At 44.0% G+C, this 22,566-nt stretch overlaps 1 protein-coding gene across 16 annotated transcripts in view; it reads right to left on the bottom strand.

Annotated features, from left to right (window-relative positions):
* Nucleotides 1-645: 645 nt before the first annotated feature.
* tutl (immunoglobulin superfamily member turtle) overlaps nucleotides 646-22,566 on the bottom strand; it is a 43,554-nt gene continuing 21,633 nt past the window's right edge. For 7 of the 16 annotated variants that reach the window (XM_089465807.1, XM_089465806.1, XM_089465803.1 and 4 more), the window contains exons 5-13: nucleotides 20,926-21,208; nucleotides 19,364-19,605; nucleotides 19,014-19,088; nucleotides 16,882-17,152; nucleotides 15,948-16,811; nucleotides 15,486-15,590; nucleotides 9,682-10,095; nucleotides 5,784-5,898; nucleotides 646-5,300 (exon numbers count right to left, since the gene is read on the bottom strand). In XM_089465807.1, coding sequence (XP_089321933.1) covers nucleotides 3,395-5,300; nucleotides 5,784-5,898; nucleotides 9,682-10,095; nucleotides 15,486-15,590; nucleotides 15,948-16,811; nucleotides 16,882-17,152; nucleotides 19,014-19,088; nucleotides 19,364-19,605; nucleotides 20,926-21,208 — 4,275 coding nt within the window. In that variant the 3' untranslated portion in view covers nucleotides 646-3,394. Of the gene's footprint in view, nucleotides 5,301-5,478; nucleotides 5,550-5,783; nucleotides 5,916-9,681; nucleotides 10,096-11,675; nucleotides 11,760-15,485; nucleotides 15,591-15,947; nucleotides 16,812-16,881; nucleotides 17,153-19,013; nucleotides 19,089-19,363; nucleotides 19,606-20,925; nucleotides 21,209-22,566 lie in introns of those variants that run through there. The other 9 variants (XM_089465815.1, XM_089465810.1, XM_089465811.1 and 6 more) reach the window with 9 other exon arrangements.

Genomic DNA, 22,566 nt, shown 5'->3' with positions numbered 1-22,566 from the left:
CGTTAATCAACGCCTTCGCTGAGCCAGCGAGTGGGTTATGAATTTGAGGAGCAGCTCTGCCGCTGCCGCCTCTGCCGCTGCCGCCTCTGCCGCTGCTGCCGCTGCTGCTGCTGCTGTGTGTGAAAACTGCTGCACTGACTAATTGATGGAGCGTATCAAGAGGCGGCCCAGGTTCAAGCTTCCGGGTTGTCGGGTTGCCGGGGTCGAAAGGTGATTGCACCCAATGCACAAGTTGCGGAGTAATAAAAAGACAGTTATCTATTGTTTTATTTGATCAATTTCAAATTGTTTTTTTTTTTTTTTTTTTAATTTTTTTAAAGTTTATTTGTTTAAAAATTTTGTTCATTTTGCTAATTTGTTTTTATAATTGTGTCTTGTGTTAATTACAATATATTTCGTTCTAAACTGATTTTTGTTGTACGTGTTTATATGCTGAAAATGCTGGGAAACTTTGGTTTTTGGAATGAAGTAGGTTTGGAATCAAGCGAATGATGATGATACGAGTGTGTGAACGCTAGCTGAAAGTAACCTGAAGAAAGGTGCAAATGGAAGGTAGGAAAGAATGGCAGGAAGGAATGCTGAGAAAGAAAGAAGAGAAGAAACAGTTACTGTTTTATACTCCGATAGTTATGTGTGCTTAAAGTTTTTCATTTCGATTTTTGTTGTTTTTGGTTTCTGTTTGTTGTTTTTGTTTTTTGTTTTGTTTCGAGTCGAGAAAGTTGAAGTTGACTGACGCACCTTGTCCAAAAATCAAAGTGGCAGACTAAAGCGTTTGATTTACTTACGAGTTAATTATTTGTTATTTTGTTTTCATTTTACTTAAAGTACATGCCGTTTAATTCAGTAGTTGTAGTAATTTATATCATATAAATAATTGTTTATATATATGTATATATAATTTGTTGTTAAAGTCCGTCACTTATCGTGTATATGTGTTTTCACTACGTTTCGCATCTGCGCATCTCTCAATGCCCTGCTCAGTTTTCAATTAAAATTTAATACATATTAATACGGCATACTTTTATTGTTAATTTACCTTTTGTTTTTGCTTTACTGGATTCTTTTGTCTTTTGTTAATGCTCAATTAAGTCATTAATTGCGTTCTAGTTAACAATATATATTTTATATTGTGTTATTAATTAATTTTCCTGCTTCTTTCATTCCTTCATGTGTGTATGAGCGAGAGTCTATGTTGTATGCTTTCCCTCCTACTCGATACAAAAGTCAACTTATCTTAATATTCTCGGTTAGCATTTACAATAATCGAACCTCGTTGTGCAATAACATTAGCAAGTATATATATATATAAGTATATATTCAATTCAGTTACGATTTCCGATTTCTGTTTGATAAAATAAGAAACCATTTCGACAGGAGCCTCTCGCAATAACTTTAGTAGAAATCAACGCTGACACGACGGGATCTATTGGGGAATTATTTGAATTGAAGTTTGCAAAATGGAAAGGCGTAAACAAATAATTATTCTTGAGATCATTTGAGTCAATTTACTTTAAATATTTTTAGTTTCTTTTTAATTTTTTTCCTTTCAACGATTTGATTAAATTGTATTTATATTATATAGTATATATATATATTATTATTAAATGTGTGGGTGTTTTTTTTTTGTTTTTTTTTTTTTTTGCAATTTACATACATTATAGACACGGTATCATCGTCATCTCTTCTCACATCTTCATTCATTCCTTCTCTCTTTATTTTCGCTCTGGCAGTGTTTTGGCGTCAAGTTGTGTCAAACCATTCCGTACAATTTGTTTGTTTTGTTCAGACAAGTTTATCATTAACAAGTATTTACGTAATATTAACTGAAACTCATTCATCAAACATCCCATTAGCTCAAACGAAACATAGCTCTCACGTACTGAACACAATGGACAGGCGGACAAGAGACAAGAGGACAGGAGAAGGCTGATAATAAGCTGATAAATTATAGCAGTCATATTTAGTTATGCACAATCTCAATCTGAATCTGAATTTGAATGTGAATCTAAATCTGAATAGGAATCGGAATCGGCATAGAACTCCTGTATATTCTGTATATCTATCTGTTGAACACAATGCAATACGAATCCAATTTCCAATCATGAACAACTCAAAGCCGCTCTCTGCTTTCTTTTTAGTTTCAATTAGTATCAGAAGTTTAATAAATGTTAAGTAACATACTGTTAGGCCAGCTGCCTCAACTGTGGCTGTTGCTGTTAATGTTGCTGTTGCTGTTGTGTGAAACATGTTGCAGTGGATTAAATACTTTCCTTAACTTGCACTGGCAAAAGTATTTAGGTTTTCAATAAATATATCTTTCGAGTTAATTATTTGTGTGTAGCTCAACAGTAAACATACATACATATACATATGTATATATATACATATATATACAGCAGTTATAATTCAGTTTTTTTTTTTTTAATAATTTATAAACTGTTAAGTTGGCTTTCCTCTTTTTTTTTTTTTTTTTTTTCAATCAATAATTTAATTATAAAACAATTTTTCTATATGTAATTTTTCAGAGTATTTATCGCTTTTATTTTAACATTTCGTTTGATCGTTTAGTCTAACAACTAAAGACTTAATCGCTATCATATATTCCGCTTTAATTACGTTAGTGTTAATGTAACATAATGTAAGCTTACGTTTGTGGATTTGTTTAATTGGTAATTGATGTTGTAACAGATCAATCTGTATCGCCTATGCCTTACCGTATATAAATATCTAATACATCATTTCTTTTGTTTTCGGTTTGTTTATAAATAATATTTTCATCTGCATATTGTGTTCAATTCAATCAATTCATATATGTAAATTGAGTTTTAAGTTATAATATGTGTTTCATAATTGCTATAGGTTTTTACCATAAATATTATACTTAAACGTTGCTATCATATTTTGCTCGCGTGCCTTCTTATAATGTGTATATCATTATTGAATGTATTTAATATGTACAAAAATTATCTCCTCTCTGGGTGTCCTATACTTGTATTTTTCGATTTTGTTTTCCGGTCTTCGATTGCTCTATATATCATAAAAAACTACTAATTGCTGGTTTTCCATTTAGGGGCCGTCTATATGTGGCTTTAAATACTTGTAGTTCATAGTATGACGATTGGGTTCTAACTTGGGTAACATACGATGTGAGCTTTGTTATTGCTGTATAGATATCATCTAATCTGCGGTCGACTTCGATTGCATGTTGTTATGGCTGCTGCTGCTGCTGCTGCTGCTATCTCATTCATTCTGTGCCTAAGCTGGTGCGGATATATTCTACGGGTGTACCTGTGCAAGACTCTGTCTCTGTGTGTGTGTAGTTGTTGTTTACTTTGCGGTCACATTTGCGATGTCAGTTGTCTGCTGTCTGCTGTCCGTTGTCCGTTGTCTTTTGTCAGCACACGCTCTCGATTTCTGGGCCACTAGTGCGCTGCATGGACTGGCGCTTGCGGTAGGCGTAGAACTCCTCTCGCATGGCCTGGAGCCGCGCCTCTACATTGTCGTAGCGGGGCAGACTGCGCAGCTTGCGAGCCATGGAGGCTCCATAGGTAGCCGAGCCACCGGTGGAGACGGCAGCCGCAGTCGAGGCATGCAACAAGCTGCCACTCAACGGGCCGAGTGTGTGGTGCGGATGGTGGTGGAAGGACGTCGCTTGGTGATGGTGATGATGATGACTGTGGTGCGGATAGTGATGTGTGTCTATGTGTAGATTGAGATCATCGCGGAGCATGCCAACGCCGCCCGTTGGCGTAGAGGCGCTGGGCGTCGGCGTGGCGGGGTCGAATTCGTAGTGGCCATCAACACTGCCCACGTCCACGGGACAGGACCTGGGCAGATTGTTATCCGTGGCTGCATTCAGTCGTGAGATCATTTCTAGCCAGTGCGACATGGTGTACGGCGGCGTCGGTAGCCCAGCCGAAGGCGGACTCGGCTGCAGGTAGGAGTAGTGGTACGGCTGCTGCTGCAGCTGCCCCGGCACCAGGGTTTGGGCTTGCGCCTGCTGGCTGCCCGTGGCAGCGATGTTCAGACCGAAGTAGGCCGAGTGCTTTGGCGGCGACGGCGGCGGGCGATAGGGCGGCAAAAGGCGCCACTCGCTCGTGCTGCCTGGGTGGTTCGACGTGTTCTTGGAGCCGAACCCACTGGAGCTGGACCGAGACTCGGGCGACGCTTCCAGACCCACGCCAGCGGCGTTGGCGGAGCCACGCAGAGAGAGGTTCAAGTCCGGCAGAGGCGACAGCAGTTCATGCTGCTGCCGGCTAAAGAGCCGAGAGTAGTGCCGAGGATACCAGCGGGTGCGCGGCCGGTAGCTCTGATATGGCAGCTGTGTCTGGTAGTAGTTGCGCCACGACGGCGGCGAGGGCAGCTGCAGTGGCACGAAGTGGTCCTCCAGTGGCTGCTGCGCCTGGTGGTACGGCTGCTGGCGACGGGTTTCCTCCTGGATGGTGCGCAGAGACGGCAGCTCCTGGGACTGGTAGCGATAGCGACTCAGGTTGCCTGCGCCGCTGATGTGGGATGTTGGCAGTGAACGCTCCGCGGAGTTGGGATAGACGGTGCTGAGATCGCTAAAGTGCGTGTGCTGCGACGGATAGCCGGCGCCGGCGCTATAGGATAAGAGCTGATGCTGATGCTGGTGCTGGTGCTGGTGCTGGTGCAGCTGCTGGTTGTGGCCGGGAGTGCTGGCCGGCGAGCTGGAGAAGATGCGCGATACACGAGACGGTGTGTAGAGCTGGGGCGACATCAGCTGCTGGCCCAGGCTGCCGCTGATCGTGTTGATGTGCAGAGGGCCATTGCTCGCCGAGTTCTGCTGCATGTTCCTGTAGATGTTGTGCACGTTCTGGTATCTCGCGCCAGTGACAGCCTCATCCCCGGGCGGCTGCTTGACAGCCCCGCCAATCTTCAGCAGGCCGCCCAAACCGTTAAGGAAACCCCGTGCGGAGTCGGCAGCCGACTGCAAGCTGACCTGGCTGGATGAGGCGACCAGTGGACGACGCCAGGAGGCGCGGGCTGTGATGAAGTTGCGGCGCGAGAGGAAGCCGCCGTCATCGCTGGAGGACTTCTGGGATCCGTTGCTGTTGCGACGCTCGAAGAGCGCGCCGTCGACCACGTCGACGCAGTTCTCAATGCTGTTGTCGTAGCCGAGGTGTGCGGACCGCCTCTTCCCTTCGTCCTGCACAACATCTTCGTGAATGTTGGGTGAGCTGTAGATGGAGTGGCAGTTGGTGCAGCGGTCGGGTGGCCAGATCCAGTGCAATATGGCAATGAGTATTGCAGTTAGACTTGATATTCGGGTTTGTTTGTACCTGCCCAATTGAAGAACCAGTTCAGTTAATATCCGCACAACATGCGCACACTCACATTCAATAAATACGCAAAGAAACAATGAATAGAAATCAAGAGTCTAGCCTACTGAACAGAACGGAACAGAAAGTGAAACTGAACTAGAGAAAATATTGGTTTAGTATAGAAAACATTGCTTACGATTTTGATTATGACAGGATGGACCTGGAACTATAAAAACGCTTTCATAATCACGATAGTGTTCAGTATTGCTATTGGTAGCAGCAAGAGCAGTGGAAGGAGTAGAAGTAGTTCAAGTAGATGTAGTAGGTGCATGGCAGAGGCCAATCAGTGTTTGGTTTTTAGTTGGTTTAGTGGGCGCATGAGACAGTTGGAAAATTTAGATGTATTTATTTAGTTATCTGTTATATCGTGGACTCATAGGAGAGCTTCATATATATGTATGCATATTCGGATACGGCCTAGACTGGGGGCGGAGTACTCACTTTTTTAAAGGCACTTGACCAGAGGATATGGAGCCCGTACTGCGATTGTGCAAATGATGATTATTGGCTGCAATGTTACGAGCATCTGTTATCCTGCAAGCTACCATGTTGAACTCTGTAAACGTATAATTTCTACAATTAATTTGGCGTGCAGCGTGAGCCATCCTATCCGGTAAATAAAATACGTACAGCAGCTACCAAGCACACACTATATTTACGAGCGCGTGTGTATATGTGCGCCAGTGCGAGCCAGGCACATATACAGACGCATCCACTACCATTTACACAATACGCTGTCCACATATGAATGCATATACGTACACACGATGTACATATGTATGTATGTAGGTATATTAAATACGAGTACCCTTGCGCTTTGGGCCAGCTGAAAACTAGCGCAAACTGGCATAACGTGCCTCGACTGGCATTCCGTCGGATCTGCTCTGAAAGTGTACCAAAATGTACCTATGCGTACATTGACTGGGTTGGCTCATCCAGGTGGGTACTGACGTATCTAAGCGTGTACCCAAATGTACCAAGAGTTGTACATAGACTGGAATGGGTCGGTACTCAGATTTCACACACACACACACACACATACACACGTAGGTACACGGTCGTTATGCCAATTTGCATGCCAGCCAGCAGCATCAGTGACAACAACAACAGCAACAACAACAAAGAGTGTGCTGTGGCTGTTAGATATTCCACTGTCACTGGCGCTGTCGCTGTTGCCGTATGAATGTAGTTTAAAAATTTAGCAGGTTAATAGATGATTACTTAGAGTACAGGCAATATACCCACACACCGATAGAGGCTAGACTAAGCAAGCTACGCACAAACTATGCTATGCAATTGTTAGTTTTATTGTAGGTTCAGTTTAGTAGCTAATTTGTGGCTAGCAATTACATATGCACGGTCAAAGAGACATCCAATTAGGTAGCTGGACAAACTAATTTGGCTGGGATTAGGTGGAAGCCTGCGAGGTGGGGCAAGTCGGATTCGTCGTCGTTGCCTATGACTACGGTTCGAGTGCGCATATAGCCCATACGACATACGATACTATAATGTATGTATTGTATACCCCACTTCCCGGACAGTACATATATGCGCCTATACGAGTATTCATACGTATGCATAACTATGCATAGCATGTGCTTTTCGCAGTATTTTATTTAGGATCGGGCTACGAAATGTTGGAAAAAAAAACAATGACACATGAAATGGCTTTTGAATGGGTCAGTTTGATAGTAGTGCCAACGAAAAGAAGTTACTGAGAACCAAATGTATGTAAGCCTGTTTGCAAATCATAGACGAACGAAAAACGAGTTGACATTATGGTAAACTTCAACAAAAAACGGATGACAAAAGGAGAAACGATAAGGGAAACCGTGAAAGGAAAAGGCTAAAAGGAAGGCTGCCCACATTGTCGGCCGAAAGTTCGACCAGCAACTGGGACAGCCGAACACAACATGATTCAAAGTAGTTCAGATAAACGAGTGTAATGTGTTGAGTGAGTTTTTTGTTCTTTACTATTGACATCAAGTACATAATTATGAAGACCGTGAAATGAGTTTTGCGGTGCCGCCTGTTGTGGGTGCTTTTCGGATACTTAAGAAAGTGTGATTGGTTGTTTGGTTGGATGTTAAATAGAATAGAATACATAAACGCTTGATAATGGATGAGCTTAATATTCACTGAGAACGTGAGATACGATAGGCCCTGGCAGAGTAGGTACACAATTTTGTATGAAATGGATGTCAGTGTGATAAACTAGTGTTTCTTAAGAGGTAAGAGGTGGGAGGTAACACTTGTTAGTTCTCTGAAAATAACCTTTAGTTTGATTGTTTATTACAGCTCGGAATCTGTTGTTGCACACACGACATCGATTTATTATGATTTTGAAAAACTTACCCAGTTGCTTCGCTTTGCTTTGCTTTGCTTTGCTTTGCTTTGCTTTGACGTTGCAGGGGGCTTAGTTGGGTAGCGAATTGGTTCTCAGTAGAGAGTGAGAGGGGTCGCTGCATGTGCCAGGCAAATTGAATGGACAAACGAGATAATGACCAACTCAAGGGAACACACAGAGGGGCCAAATTGGCCACCCTGGCTCAAAATCTCCGGGTTTGTGCATTCAAATGCGGTCGATGCATTCAAAGAGTGCTTCATCTATTGATGGCGCGATCATTTGATGCTCAGAGCTAGTCCTTGCATTCATTTTGGCTCGTCGCCATCGATTGTGGGCCTTATTTTACCATCTTTGTGCGTGAATTGTTTACAAAAAACGTCTGCCCAGTATTGCGCTATATATATAGTAGTTCCATATATATAGATATCGATCAATACTCTCTAAACACTGCAAACACCTTTATCCGACATGAACTCAGCCCTGGGCAGAAACAACGACGATTTGGCCAAGAACATGCACATAAATAACTTTTTGATAAAGGTGTTTGTGCCTGACCTTGGCTTTCAACATTTTTAACGTTTTCTCTATTCATTTGTAATTTGCAATTTGTAATTCGTCTTAGAGGTCTTTCGTGAAACAATAAGGCAACTAAATAATTATTACTTTTAGTGGTATGCTGCATTAATCTGTTTCAAATGCGAAATTTTGTTAATCTCTTTGACTTTAGACTTTTGTTGTTTGTGTTGTGTAAGTGTGTGAAGGTTTTACCAAACAAACGAACTTAACTAAACGATAAGTCGAACCGAAATTAAGTATAAATGTTATTCAATCAGTAAATCAAAACTCCCAGATTGAAAGCAGACTTAAAGCTGAGTCCCCCCTTCGATCGAAAAGTCTGTTCGTCCTCTACTGCGGCTTTCCCCTCTATGTTGCAGGCTTGTTTTGGGGTTGACTTTACCACTAAGTTTTCCAACAGCTAGTTATACGAGCATGCGTTAAGAAAGAACATATATACGAACTCAATCTGGAGGCTTATATCAATATGCTTGGTGGCGGGGGTTGGTTTGGGTCAGCATGGGTAAAATCATTTGCTTTTAGTAAATAAAAAGTTGAGAAAGTAAAAATGTCCATACGGAAAGGGAATCTCGATAAAAGTCGGATGGGTTCAATACAACAGGACGGACAGGTTCAAAGATACCAAAAAGGAACATTTAATAAAATAAACTAAGGCTAAGCAAATGAAATCAGAGTAACTGAAAGGATACTTAAGCATTTTACTGGTATTTACAGAGAGACTTCGCTCAATTTGACTTGCACAACTACAACGGAAAAGAAAATCAAAACGAAAAAGCTATTCGCACAGGCATAGTTGTTGTTAATTAAGTATCAAATGCCTTTCATATTTACTTTACACTTGCTTCGCTTTCGCTTTCGGTGAGGTAAACAAACTAATTCAATTCAATTTGCAATGCATTGTTGCTGTCGAAATTTTGCCAATGTGGTAAGCCGAGAAATTAGGAAACTGAATCAAACTTGCAATTGCTTCAAGCACGAATTGATCTTAATTAAACGAAATACTTATTCAATTTGCATTTAATGCCCAATCAAGCGAGCATTTAGGCAAGTTATTAAAAGTCAATTAAGAGCGAGTAATCGTGGGGCCAATTGCCAATGTCTATCCAATGGGAAAAGGTATCGATACTAGATACTCGATACTCGGTACTCGTTATTCGTTAGTTAGTTGCAAGTAGTTGTAGGCAGTTAGTAGTTAATGTGTTTGTATAGTAAATAGCATTAGTTAGTTAGTTAGCTGAGCGAATATAATTGCTATCATTAACAACAACAACAACAACAACAAGAGCATCATCATCATCATCAGCATGATCATTATTATTGTCACTTGTCATCTGTCATCACTCGCAATGATAATCAATTATCATTAAAAACCATTTCAAGTGTGCTTGTGTGTATACAGCATTTGGCCTGTGTTACCTTTTTCCTGTTTTCGTCGTTTACGTTTATTGCAAATTTTTACGGCACAAACCGATAAAATGATCGCAACAATAAAAAACAGGATGCCCCCAACGACGCCGGCTGTTATAGCTTTATGTTTGACACGCGCCGGCACTGGGAATTTCACCTCATCGCTCGACTCGTACGACTTTTCCGAGTTGGCCAGCACGCGGAAATAGTAGGTGCGACCGCCAACCAGGTTCTTCACCAGATACTGCGTCTCCTCCGGCCGTATTTGGCCCCGATTCAACGTCTTCCACTCCGCATCCGTGCGATATTTAATGGTATAGAACTTGACAATGTGCGCGCGCTCCAACGGCGACTGCCACGTGATGAGGAAACCGTTCGAAATCTCCGTCACGGACACGTTGCGAGGCGGTCCAGGTTTCGGGCCTGTCAAATGAAAGGATATCGTATTAGTGTAAAGGAAAAATTTGATTGTATAAATTTAGTTTTTGCTTATTAACTAACACTTTTATTGGACTATACGTTGTTTAGTCATTTGTCTTAGTTTTCCCTTTTAGTTCATTTACATTTGTTTAGTGACACCCACTTACAAAGGGTTTTTGCTCACATGATGATAGACTTGCATTCATCTGGTGCGAAAGTGAGATGTTCACCTAGTACAGCGTTTTATATTCAAAACATTGAGTTTACCACTAAACTGGTTTGTCCTGCACTTGCCGCATTACTATTTTCATATTTTAATATTTATGTGTCAATTGTATTTAAAGTGTAACAGCTATTTTAATTGGGGGACTCCAGCAAAACACTAAAGTCGGGCAATAAGTGCTAGCCATTTACGTTAGCTAGAAAAAAAGTGTGATGATCCTGCTGCTGCTGCGGTTATTATTTATGCATATATGTTAATTAGAGATGCTTTTAAAGAGAGCACACGAGAGATTTAAAAGCGCATATATCAAAAGTTGATTATGCGCATAGAACGGCCTGCGCCGGCTGCACAAATGAGCACAAGAGTTTTGCCACCCATGCCTCGGCATCCCATGTCCTCTCCACTTTCCCTGTCATGATGATAAATATACCCCCAGATTTGACAAAATATAAACGAGACAGGTGACAAACATAATAAAAAAAGAAGAGAAAAATGTAATGGGGAAGACTGCCATGGGCCTAAATGAGACCGGCCGAGTGTGGGTCGGCCGTAAAAATGTCAAGGGTAGACAGGGTACACGGGTACACGCATACACACACACACAAATACACAGAGAGATAGAGAGAGATAGTCAGAGATGTAGAAGGGCGAGTAAATGTTATTTATGGCTGCAGCAAGTTGGCTTTGGCACTGGCACAGCCAGCAGCCAGCAGCCAGCATCAGAGGCTTATCCGGCACAAGCGGCCCACAAAGTGGGCTGAGTTAGCGGCTGTAAATCTGCAGTCTGCAAGGAAATACTCGTAAAAGGCATTACTTAAGCGCATTAAAAGGTACGCACACACAAGCACACACACACACACACACACACACACACACACACAGGCACGCATTGAGGCACGACTTGCAACAGCCGTAAAATGTCATTGTAAACAATGCCAGAGCACAACGAGTGCGCACTTTGACCCCACGGCTGCCTAAGAGCTTGCAACGGACGTTGAGAGCTGAAAGTTACACTCCACCAGAAGGAGTACGGAGCAGGCAGTACGGAACAGGAAGCAGGCAGCTGAAAGCCAGCTAAAAGGCAGCTGAGAGCCAAACCAATGCTGCCTAGTAAGAATTGGACAAATGGAATCGAAACTAGAGTTAAGCTCTGATTTCAATTGTAATTTTGGCATACTAAATACTAAATAATATTTGTTATCAATAGAGTTGTCTCAAGAAAGGCTAAATTGGCAGCACTGGAACTTCGAATGACGCCAAGATCCGCATATATGGTATGCACCTACAAATGAAGTCTGTACGAGTAACTGAAAAAACATACGAGAAATATATTTGAATAAATTGATAATAATACGAGTACCTTCCGATCTCAACTTGGGCGGTGAATAAACTATCTTGCCTCGCGAATCGGTATGAAAGTATATATCGAAATAGGCTAAGGGGTCTGCAAGTAAAACAGAAACAAACACAAATAAAGCAACAAAACAAAAACAAAATCAAAATCAAAATCAACAGACTTAACAACTAAAGTCAAACACCTGCAGAAACCGAGATAAAGAATATAAGAGTGCAATATATAAAACATAGTGTGTGCACATTTAGGAGGTACAGTGCGAGAACCAAAAAACCAAAAACCGATATTAAAATCAGAGTATATATACTACAGGCATATGTGTGTGTAATCAAGTAGCTACAAATAGGATTGGCTGGCCGCACCCGTACCCGGGAGTCGTCAGTACAGAGGGGGGAGAGAGAGCCCAGCTCCTTGAAAGCCACTGAAATACCAACTCATAAAATAATCGATTAGTTTGGCTGGGCGGCAGGCTAGGTGGAAATACTGAAATACTTATTAAATGCCACCCCAGCACAAGGTTAGGGTATGCGCGTGTATGCTGTGTGTAAAACGGAAAATTACTTTTGCGGGCATAAAAAATGTGCGAATAATGTTGGTAACTGAACACAGGGCCAAACAACAGCAAAAAGCTGGTGCTCTGCAATTATGACAGTGAAATGCATTGAATATTCATAAATTCGCAAGGGAATACGTATGTGCGTGTGTGTGTGTATGTGTGTGTGTAGGGCTAGTGTGTGTGTAAGTGTATGTATAAAACGTTATCAGCCTTGACATGCATTTCCTGCTGCTGCTTTGTTTCCATACTTGTCCACGAAACGAGTAGAGTATATTAGTGCTCCTCTTATCCGTCCGTCAGTCTATTCGAGTAAGTCGAGCTGAGTCACCAAGTTTAGATATTGGCTACAGTGATACCTATCGATATGGGACGATCAGTTCCTTGACGCTTGGCAAATCGGAACACACAATTTGATTGCTGCGGTTCGTGAGCGAGTTCCGTGTGGTCGGTGGATGCCCATTCTCTTCTGCTTCTTCTTCTTCATGTTTTGTCTTTAACTATGTTTTTCTCGAATACCAGCAAGAAAATGTTCAATTCTTCGCTCAAGTGCCGCAGTTGCTGTCGTTGGCGCTGGCGCTGCCACCCGTCTGCGTTGTTATTAATTTTTAAGCGAGGAATTCAACAAGGCAGCCCGCGACACGCTTCACACATGCACGCACACCCACACCCACACACACACGCACATACACACACATATGTATATAGTGACAGACGTCGGTTAACACCGCTGACGTTATATGCACGATTAAAAAAGGAGCGAAAAAAAGAGAGAGTAACGAATACGAATTAAAAGAAAACACTAAAAGAGCAGAAGTAAAAGCACAAAAAAGGTAAAAAGAAACGAGAAAAGAAAGAAATAATATTGCTGTTTGTTATTTCTGCGGCGATGTTAATGACAGTTGTTGCAGTTATTTTCGTTTTCGTTTACATTTTCGTTGGTATCGTTGCTATTGTTGTTGTTGTAGTTGTAGTAGTTGTTGTTCTTGTTGTTGTTGTAGTTGATGGCGGCCCTGCAGCTCGGTGTTTAGCCCGGGTTGCTGTTTTTTAAATGAGGCGGTAGAGAGCGTGTGTGGGTGTGTGAGTGTATTTCTGTATGCATGTGTGTGAGTGTGTGAGAATGTGCGAGTGTGTGGGTGTGTGTGTGAGTGTATGTGTGTGTGTGTGTGTGTATGTATGGTGGGTGTGGATGGATGGTTTTGTAGGTGTTTCGCTACAAGCGCCAAAGGTACACACGTACACGAAATCCAGGGTTGCATAACACAACACACAACACGTTTGCTGTTAGTTATCGTTGTTGTTGCTGTTGCTGTTGCTGTTATTGTCGCTGTTGTTGCTGTTGTTGTTACTGTTGCCATTGCTATTGTTATTGTGATTGCTATTGTTGTTGTTGGTTTTGTTATTGTTGTTGTTGCTGTTGCTGCTGCTGTTGTTGTTGGTGGTATTATTGTTTAACATACGCGTGCGCTAACGCACCGAGATATGTATATACATACATACATATACATATATACATATATATATAGCTACATACATACACGCAGGGACACAAACACAGCAACAGAAAAGGGACTCTAATACGAGTATAATAAATTCGCTAAATGGGGAAAACACTTACATATGTATGCAGGTCTCTGCCTATGTGTATGTGTATGTGTATATGTGTGTGGGTGTGCGTGCTTCTCTGTGTAAGTGTGAGTGCGTATGAGTGTGTATGTGTGTTCGGGGGTGGTGGGAGCTAACTAGTGTTTTATGTAAAATACAGGAGCGAGACAGAAAAGGAGAATAAAAACGTAGGTAGCAAGACACAGACAGAGCGACAGCGAGAGCGAGAGAGAGGGAGATGAAGGTGGGGAGAGACAAGTGCGGCGCAAAGTGCGCGGGACAGAGTAAAGTAAAAAATTAACTATTATCGCAAAGCGGTTGGAAAAACACGCAGCGACGATGGTATTCAAATTGCCGCACCTACACAGCCGCATTTAGCGGTGTGGAGTGAGTGTGAGAGAGGAGGACTGAGAGTGGGACAGAGAGGGGGTCGGAATGGGGGAGGGGCATATAATTCTTGTCTGGCCGTCTGCAAGTCTGCCCGTGTGTTAAATGTGGCTCGACATTTGGTAATATGCTTGTTTAAATTACGCCACCCAGCAGGTAGTCGTGTTGTTGTAGTTCGTTCGTGTTGTTGCTGTTGTTGTTGTTGGAGTGGGCGTTGTCATATCGACCGCACGACCTGTGACACACGAAACAACAAAATGACAACACGCAGCATTGCCTCTCTCTCTGTGTGTGTATGTCTATGTGTGAAGTCGTGCGTGTGTCTGTGTCTGTGTGTGTGTTTCTCATTGTCTACGCGTCGCACAATTGTAAAAACAGTTCAATTAATTTAAATAATTAAATGAGCGACCAACTGTTTTAATTACGTTGCCAGAGCAGCAGCTACCTTACAGACCCACAGCCATCCACGGCCACGCCTACACATACTATACAGTTACAGCTACACGGGCTACGGCTACACCTGACTGAGAGTGCAACATGAAAATATAATATTCACATTCCAGCATGGCCTCTGTAAAGGATGGAAGGGACGCACATGTGCCGACTTATGCCCCAGGGGCGACTCGACGTGAATTTTGGGGCGTGCCTCTGCCGCCGCGATAACGGGGGCAAAGCCGAAAAGTGCTGTTGGGGCGGTGCAGGGGGTCGGAGTTTACGGCTCGTAGAAGGTACGTCCATTTGCCTAACTTTCCTGCTCGCTGTGTATAATTGCTCTGAATATTTAATTGTTGTTTTTTCGTTTGCAACCGGCTAAGTACTCGCTGTGAGCCGCACAGATTGAAAGTGCCTTTTTTGAGGGTGTTTCTATTTGTGGCACATGCAGCGGAGTGGCACGTTAGCCTCAGAATATAATAAATGGCTGCAATACAAAAACCATTTTTATCGCTGCCATCTTCCTCGCTGTAAGCCCCGAAGATTGAGTAAATTTTTCACAATGTTTTTGTGGCCCAGCCCGCAGAGCGAGCTACCCTATAGCATGAGCCTAGGCTTTAATGATGGAGCCAGTTTACGTTGCCGTCTTATTCCTTCGCCCTCTCTCTTGTATACGCGAATAACTGTTAGCGTGGATTTGGATACGTTTTCATTACGCTGTGTTTGCATTTCCATTCTCAATCGGGAATACCTCATGTTGGAGTTACACGTGTTTTGCTTTGTTTTTTATATTTTTTTTTATATCTAATGTACTTCACTAATTTTGTTTGTTATCTTACCAGCTTCGTCTGGCATTGGCTGAAATAAGTGATCGGGCGGTTGTGTTGCAGCCTTGACATTACGTGGCGCTGCCGGAGCGTCTTCTATTGAATTTGAATTTTTGCCTTGTGGAGAGCAGCGAGAAAAATTCAAAATTCAATGCGCGATTTGGCATTTGATTTGATTTTTGCGCATGATTAGTATGAGAAAGTTAATACGAGTAGCGTTTTGGTTTTGGTTCGATGGAGATCGTGAGAAAAGAGAAGAAAACGAGAGAAAAACAAGAGCGTTATGTTAGAGCCAATCCAGATTAACTGAGAGACTGCACGTCTCAATAAAGTGCAGAAGTTTTCAAGTGAGATTAATGTGCAGAATGCAGAGCAACATTTGAAACCAAAAGTCAACCAAAAAAGAACTGGGAGAGTAACCAAAGCAACCAAACAGGGCTTATCAGGTAGCTAAGGAGTTGGCACGGTACTCACCCAAGGTTCGCACCGTCATGACCTTGCTCATCATCCCATCGCCAAGGACGTTGCGACCGACCACCTGAAATTCATAGCTGGTGCCGGAGGCTAAGCCATTAATGGTCACCTGTGTACTGCCAGATGGGGTCACGGATATCGTCTGCCAGTCATTGACGCCTGCCTCGCGGTACCAAATGGTGTAGTCCTGCTTGTACTCGGACCCGCCGCTGTACCCGGGCATCCACTGCAGCGTTATAGAGGACTCGGTGGCCTTACCCGTAATGTTGTAGGGCGCATGGGGCTGCGTGCCCTCGATGACCAGCTGCGTGACGGCCATCAGCGTGGCCACCTCGTTGGAGACCACGCACTGGTAGTACCCGAAGTCTTCGCGGCGCAAATTTTCTATGGTTATGTTGCCGCCGGAAATTTTCACGCGGTTGCGCTGCGAGTCAGACAGCTGCTCGCCCTCCTGCCTCTGCCACTTGATGGTAGGCCGTTCGGTGCCCTCCGCTTCGACTGCATCGCAGTGCATTTCGACGCTGTCGCCCACCTTGCGCTGGTAGAGCGTCTCCGGCTCTACGGTAAATGTTGGAGGCTTGCGCACCAGCACTTCCATCGTGCCCGAGTCGCCCTGTGTGCCCTGGACGTTGTAGGGTGTGCAAGAGTAGCGTCCCTGATGCTCCTCGTTAACGCGCGTGAAGAGCAGCGAGCCGTTGGCCATTACCACAATGTCCTTCATTTGATACGGCTCCAGCAGGCGCTTGTCCTTCGTCCATGTGACGTACAGCAACTGCGGATTCGATTTGATGTAGCACTGCACGACGCCGGCTAGACGAAAAGGCAGATACTGCACGGTTGGCGTGAATGTCACTTTGGCAGGATCTGCGCATCAAGAGAAGAAGGTTTTCGGAACATTAGTTGCTTGCTCTCTACACCTGTTGGGGAAACTCACATTCGACACTGAGGTATGCCGAAGCACTCTGTGGATCTCCAATGCCGTTGGTCACCTCGCACAAGTATTGCCCCGAATCGTCCGCGCTGACGGGATTGATGATCAGCGAGCCGTCCTTCCGAATCGTGACGCGCGTCTCCAGCGAGGCCACCTCCCGAACGGGAGATCCCTCTCGGAACCAACGCACCGTCACGTTGCCAGGCATGGCCTTAGCCTCGCAGGAGAATATCACTTTTTCGCCCTCGAGTTTCGTTTGATTGGTGGGCGGCACCTAACGGAAACAAGAGCAAATGCAAATGCAAGATAAATAACATATTTTTAGATCCACAATAGACAAGGAGCTGTCTGAATGTCTATCAACGGTGAGTGAGGACATTCCTAAATGAGGCATTGACCAACTCCCAACTTCTCCTGGATTGTTTTCCTAACCTACACGCTCGGTCTGTGCTCGTTGCTTAAAAGCAACATTTAAAGAGCTCCACGTCATTGCTTCGCTCTTCTTCTCTTTCCCCCAAAGGAATTACATTTCTGTTTCTGTCATGACACGGATGGCCTCGAAACGCTCCTGACTGCTGGCATTGACAACTTGTCAGTCAAATGTCACCGACAACATTTGAGCCCGTGCTATTTTAGTATCTGGTAATTGCATTACTGCAGTTCGGCCCAACTCCTTGGTGTATTCAAAGGATATATACTGTTATTTTGATGTGGGTTGATTTGATTGCGAATGTTTTCGATTGAATTGCTTGCGCTTGTGGCTGAGGCGGTCCGCAACAAACCCAAAAAGGTTGCGCTCGAACCGAATTGCTCGCTAATTTGAGCACAGTTTGTTATGGTCGTTTATTGATCCCTCAAGTGCGTGTCACGCTTTAAATAGTTGCCAGCCCCAAACGAGCTTATGAAAAATGCCATGAGCATGCCTGCATTGCTCCGAATATCGATCGCTATACACAGGACCCGTGGCTATTGGAAGGCCAAAGTTCAAACTATTAAAGACGTCAATATTTTGGCCCACATGGCATGCTGCTTGTCTTTTTTGTGGCTAACTGTAAATACCAAAATCCAAATGCATTAGCGGGCGCCCTCAAAAGTATGCAGCACTTTTTAGACGACGGACATGGAAAATACATAAGTATACATATACGAATGTGTGTGTTTGTGTGTATGTGTGAGAACATGTGAGCTATTTGTATGCACATGGTAAATAGGAAGAGAGAGAGAGAGAGAGAGAGAGAGAGACAGAGAGTAAGATAGAGAGGGAGATAAAGGACAGAGGAGAGACTGAACTGGACGAATGACCATGTCAAGTGTGTGCTAGGGGCGGGCTCTTTTGGTATGTGCTTATTTTGGCTTTCTTTGCTTGTAAAACGAGTCGAGGCGTATATGCGGGCAGCACGGCCAGCAGAATAGCAGCTCAGTTGCACCCTTGCACCTGTCTCTGTCTACCCGTGCAGTAGGCGAAAAGAGCATATTGGGCTTGTGCCATTCAGTCTGAATGAACGGACATCATGTTGGCACTGATGAAGCCCGACATTTAGTACTTGAAATAGTTAATTGTGAGCATCAATGCTTAGCTCCCTCCATTTCAGCAGCCTTTGGATCCGGTAAGAGAATGCGGCAGTCGGCTACAGACGCCTGAAACGGTTTTTTTTTTTTTTTTTTTTTTTTTGTCTTTTTTCTGTTTTTGCTGCTTTTGCTGCTGGCTCGTGTGAAGGGCCCTCTCACGGCTTGATTGTTTTGCGAATGTGAGGCCCCGCTACTCGGAGTGGGTGAAAGAAGCTTTTCCGTTAACCGAGCTGGTGGCGTTTTCTGGCTGCTGGTCTGGACGTGGCTGGCTTTAACGTGCGAAAATTGCGGGCCTGGGGTGAGATTGGTTTGATCTGCTCTGATGGGTATTGCTGATGCCGCTCAGTTGATGTGTTGTTGTTCTTACACTCAAGTCGAAAAGAATATTTTGGATGATTAGTTTGCTTTGGAAAATGCTTAGGTTGTGTTTCGCATTGGGCTCTAGACTCGGGCCCTGGTCGTGCACTAAGCAGTTGGTTGGCAAATGTTTAAGCGCTTAACTGATTCTAAAAGAAGATTATGCACGAGATTGCATGAAAAGATTATGAGGCGTGTTCGGAACTTACTCTTATGGTAAATTGCTCATTGACGTCATTCAATTTGGAGTTTGCATGCAAATTTTTAGCATGTGCTGCTTTATCCTTTGTGTGGAAAAGTGGAAGAGTGTGGGTCGGTTGGGGGTTTGGGTACATTTGTAATTTTATAGAAATAGTTAAGATTCATTAGGACAGTTTGAATAAACAATTTGACTATAATCAATGGTATTTGCCCGATCTGTATGTACTATTGGCCCATTATTTCTACTTCTATATTTGAATTTGGTTTCAGGTGAATCGTTCAATTTGCTTTAGTTTATCAACTAAAATGTCTGATTGATTATTTTCGTAAATAGTTCAGTTTGTTTATAGGTTTTTACCATTATTACAGCGCCGCCCGCAATTATAACGCGGGCCGTATGGGAGACTTGTCCCTCACCATTGCGTGCAATGCAAGTGTATTCTCCGATGTCCTCGTGGCGTATGGTGGAGATCCGCAGCTCGGTGCCATCGTTGAAGATGCCGACCGTTGGCGATGGATCAACGGGATTCGCATCCTTATACCAAAGGATCTCTGGGGTCGGAGTGCCATCGGCCTGGCAATTTAGTATAATTGAATCACCTGCAAGAAACAAATGCACGGAAGAGACGACAGAGAGACGACAAATTAGTAGGGTAAGTGCCTCTGCCTATGCCTCTGGCTGAGCCTGGCAATTGTTCAGCTTATATACTCGTCGAGCTGGGCCTGCAAGCGTGCACAGAAAATTGCATGCCAGCATGCCATTTGCAATGCCCGACTTCCGGTTAGCCCTTCTCCCGCATCTATATATGCCTTTATATACAGCTCGACTCGGCTCGGCTCGATGCTTGTCAACTAGCTGCTCGTACTTTGCTGCAGACAATGGGCCGAGTCGGTCTCTTTTCCTGTACCCTGAACACCCGTTCTATGCGGATAGATAGGGTATATTGTTTCCGTGCAAAAGTGTGTAACAGGCTTGGGGATGCTTACCTCATCATGCATATGGCAATGGATCGATTAGGATTGGCAGCCCCCCCCCCCCCCCCCCATCCGTCTTTTGGGCTCCCCCCATTCCAGTCTACGCACGCCGCTGGGCATAGGATAACTCATAGTCGGTTCTACCCGACTATAGCACTCTTACTTGTTGGCTATTGTTACTGTGCTCAGGCTGACAAACCGCGTCAGGGCTGTCTGATTTATGCGCCATTTTCTCTTGACGCATTTCCGTCGCAGTCTCTGTCTTTTGTTTGGCTTTTGAATTGTTTTGTGTGCTGCGCGATGTGTCTTGGGTGCCACTTGGATGTCGCCTGAGCGTAAACATTTTAACTTTGATTAAGCGACGGAAATTCGATTTGACTGGCGATTGCGCACACATATACACACACACACACACACACACACACACACACACAAAGGCTTATCGATTCTGTTAAGTATTTGGGATATTTGAAAGATGACAAATGAGGCCACATAACTAACTCAAACACGCACTTTCCCAGCATAGCAAAGCTTTGCCTGCTGTACCTCAGTTTTTACGATTTCACACCATTATGGCGCATGACAGACGACAGACGGAGGACGGACAGTTTGCTGGGGGCACAGGACCTTTGCTCATAAATACACCCATAGTTCATTTCAAGGTGACAGATTCATTCGGGCGCTGCAACAAATTGCCGACCATTTGATACAGTCGAAACGGGCTGCCCAAGAAGCAGAAGAGGCAGAAAAGAGCCTTGGGAAACCCAGTGTTGCTTAATCTAGGAAACGTCATTCGCCCGACGCTTGATAGAAGCACATAACGTGGCCAACAAATGGATTTCAGGCTCCAGTTGGGCAGAACTTCGAGAGAAGTATCGTGGCAACGAGAGCGTTATTTATGAGTTGACATTTGTTGTTGGTTGTTGGGCTCGGGCTGGGACTCACCTAAATTAACATATATAATATCCTCTGGTGTAACACTAAAGCGTGGCGGTGCATGTACATCTAAGTGGAACCATGTACCGTTCTTATGCTGCTTGGGGTCTCGGTTCAGGAACACGACCTTGCACTCGTACCAGCCCTGATCCGACTCTCGAATGTTGGTTAGGTTAAGCGATGCGGAGCCGAACGGCGAGTCCTGCGACACGCGGGACACGCGCCCCTTGTAGCCCTCCTCGATGTGTTCCGGGTAACTCTCATACCAGATGTAAATGGGCAGATCGGAGCCCTGTGTCGATGTGGTTCAAATGCATAAAATGTAAAGGTTAAGATCATTGAATAAACTGGGATGGCGTTGATTGTTGAACTTGGTACTGATATTGATCTGAGCATAGTTGAATGTTCGTCTTATTGTTTATACATTTGAACATTTTACATACGCTTGACATCGAAGTCAATCTAAGACTATGTACATATGCATCGTATATGACATGACAGGCTCAGCTAACACATGAAATGAGTCCATTGCCAAACAAAACGATTATTTACAATGACTAAGCTCTATTACAGGCACAATACGTAAATGCAGCTAGCATGCAGCTATAGAGGCTCAATGATTACTTAGTGCATGCAGGAATATGTATAGAAAATATGATTTTGTTACTTTAAGGTATCAAATCTAAAAATGGAAATGTGAAAAAATGGAAAATAAAATGCGAGCAGTTTATGTTGGATTATTCGCTGAATGGCCAACCGTTGAATTGGCAAATGCAGAAACGTTCGAAAATAAATTGAATGTGACACGCCCCCCGGTGTAGTTCAGTTTTAAGAGCAGAAACAACACGGTACAAAACTAAGCAAATAAAAGTGCAAAAAATATCATCAAAGATTGGTCGAGCTACAGACGCATTGGCCTCCTCCATTGGCCCATTGGCGCCCCACTTCACAACTTCCCAACTTGCGGGCCATCAACACCAGAGAGCCAGGGAGCTCCTGGCATATCCCAGCTGCAATAAATCATGTGCAAACAGCGAAAACAAAACAACCAGGCCCACAAACAGAGATACAGTTGAATTCAGGCTTGGGCTGATAAAAAATGTGCATGTAAAATATTTTTCATGCAAGCTACAACAATTGGGGTCAACGTGCAGTCAACCTGCCCCGTCCCTCGCCGCCCATCCCCCTCCGCTCCGCTCCTCTGCTCCTCTCTCGCTCTCTGGCTAAACCGAAAAGCCATATATTTCTGGTTGTTGTTTATTATACCCTGCACACATTGCAAATTCGAGCTTCGTGAGAAGAGCCGAGCCCCGTACAGGGTATCTCGCAGTCAGTAAATCCTGAGTGGAACAGTCGTTAGCTGTTGTTATTTCTTTTTGCTCCGAGGCACAGCCCCAACTGTGTTGGCAGTTGCCAGCCTGGCATGCAGAATCTATTGAATCACGCGCAGCGCAAATGCGGATGTGGACGCGGACACGGACACGGATGCGAATACGGATGTGGATGTGAATGTGGATTTAGACAGGTCATGCAATTCTCTCACATGACTTTTGCTTGGCACCGAAGGGCGAAAGCACTTGAACCCTTTAACACTGAATGCTCAATGTCATTCGCTTAAAGTGTCAAAAGAGTGAGAGAGAGTGGCGCATA

Source organism: Drosophila arizonae, chromosome 3, assembly GCF_054131065.1.
Source record: "Drosophila arizonae isolate 15081-1271.41 chromosome 3, UAZ_ARI_1.0, whole genome shotgun sequence".
NCBI classification, from domain to species: Eukaryota; Metazoa; Arthropoda; class Insecta; order Diptera; family Drosophilidae; genus Drosophila; species Drosophila arizonae.
The sequence above is the reverse complement of the archived record's forward strand: the minus strand, read 5'-3'. Positions and strand labels throughout refer to the sequence as shown.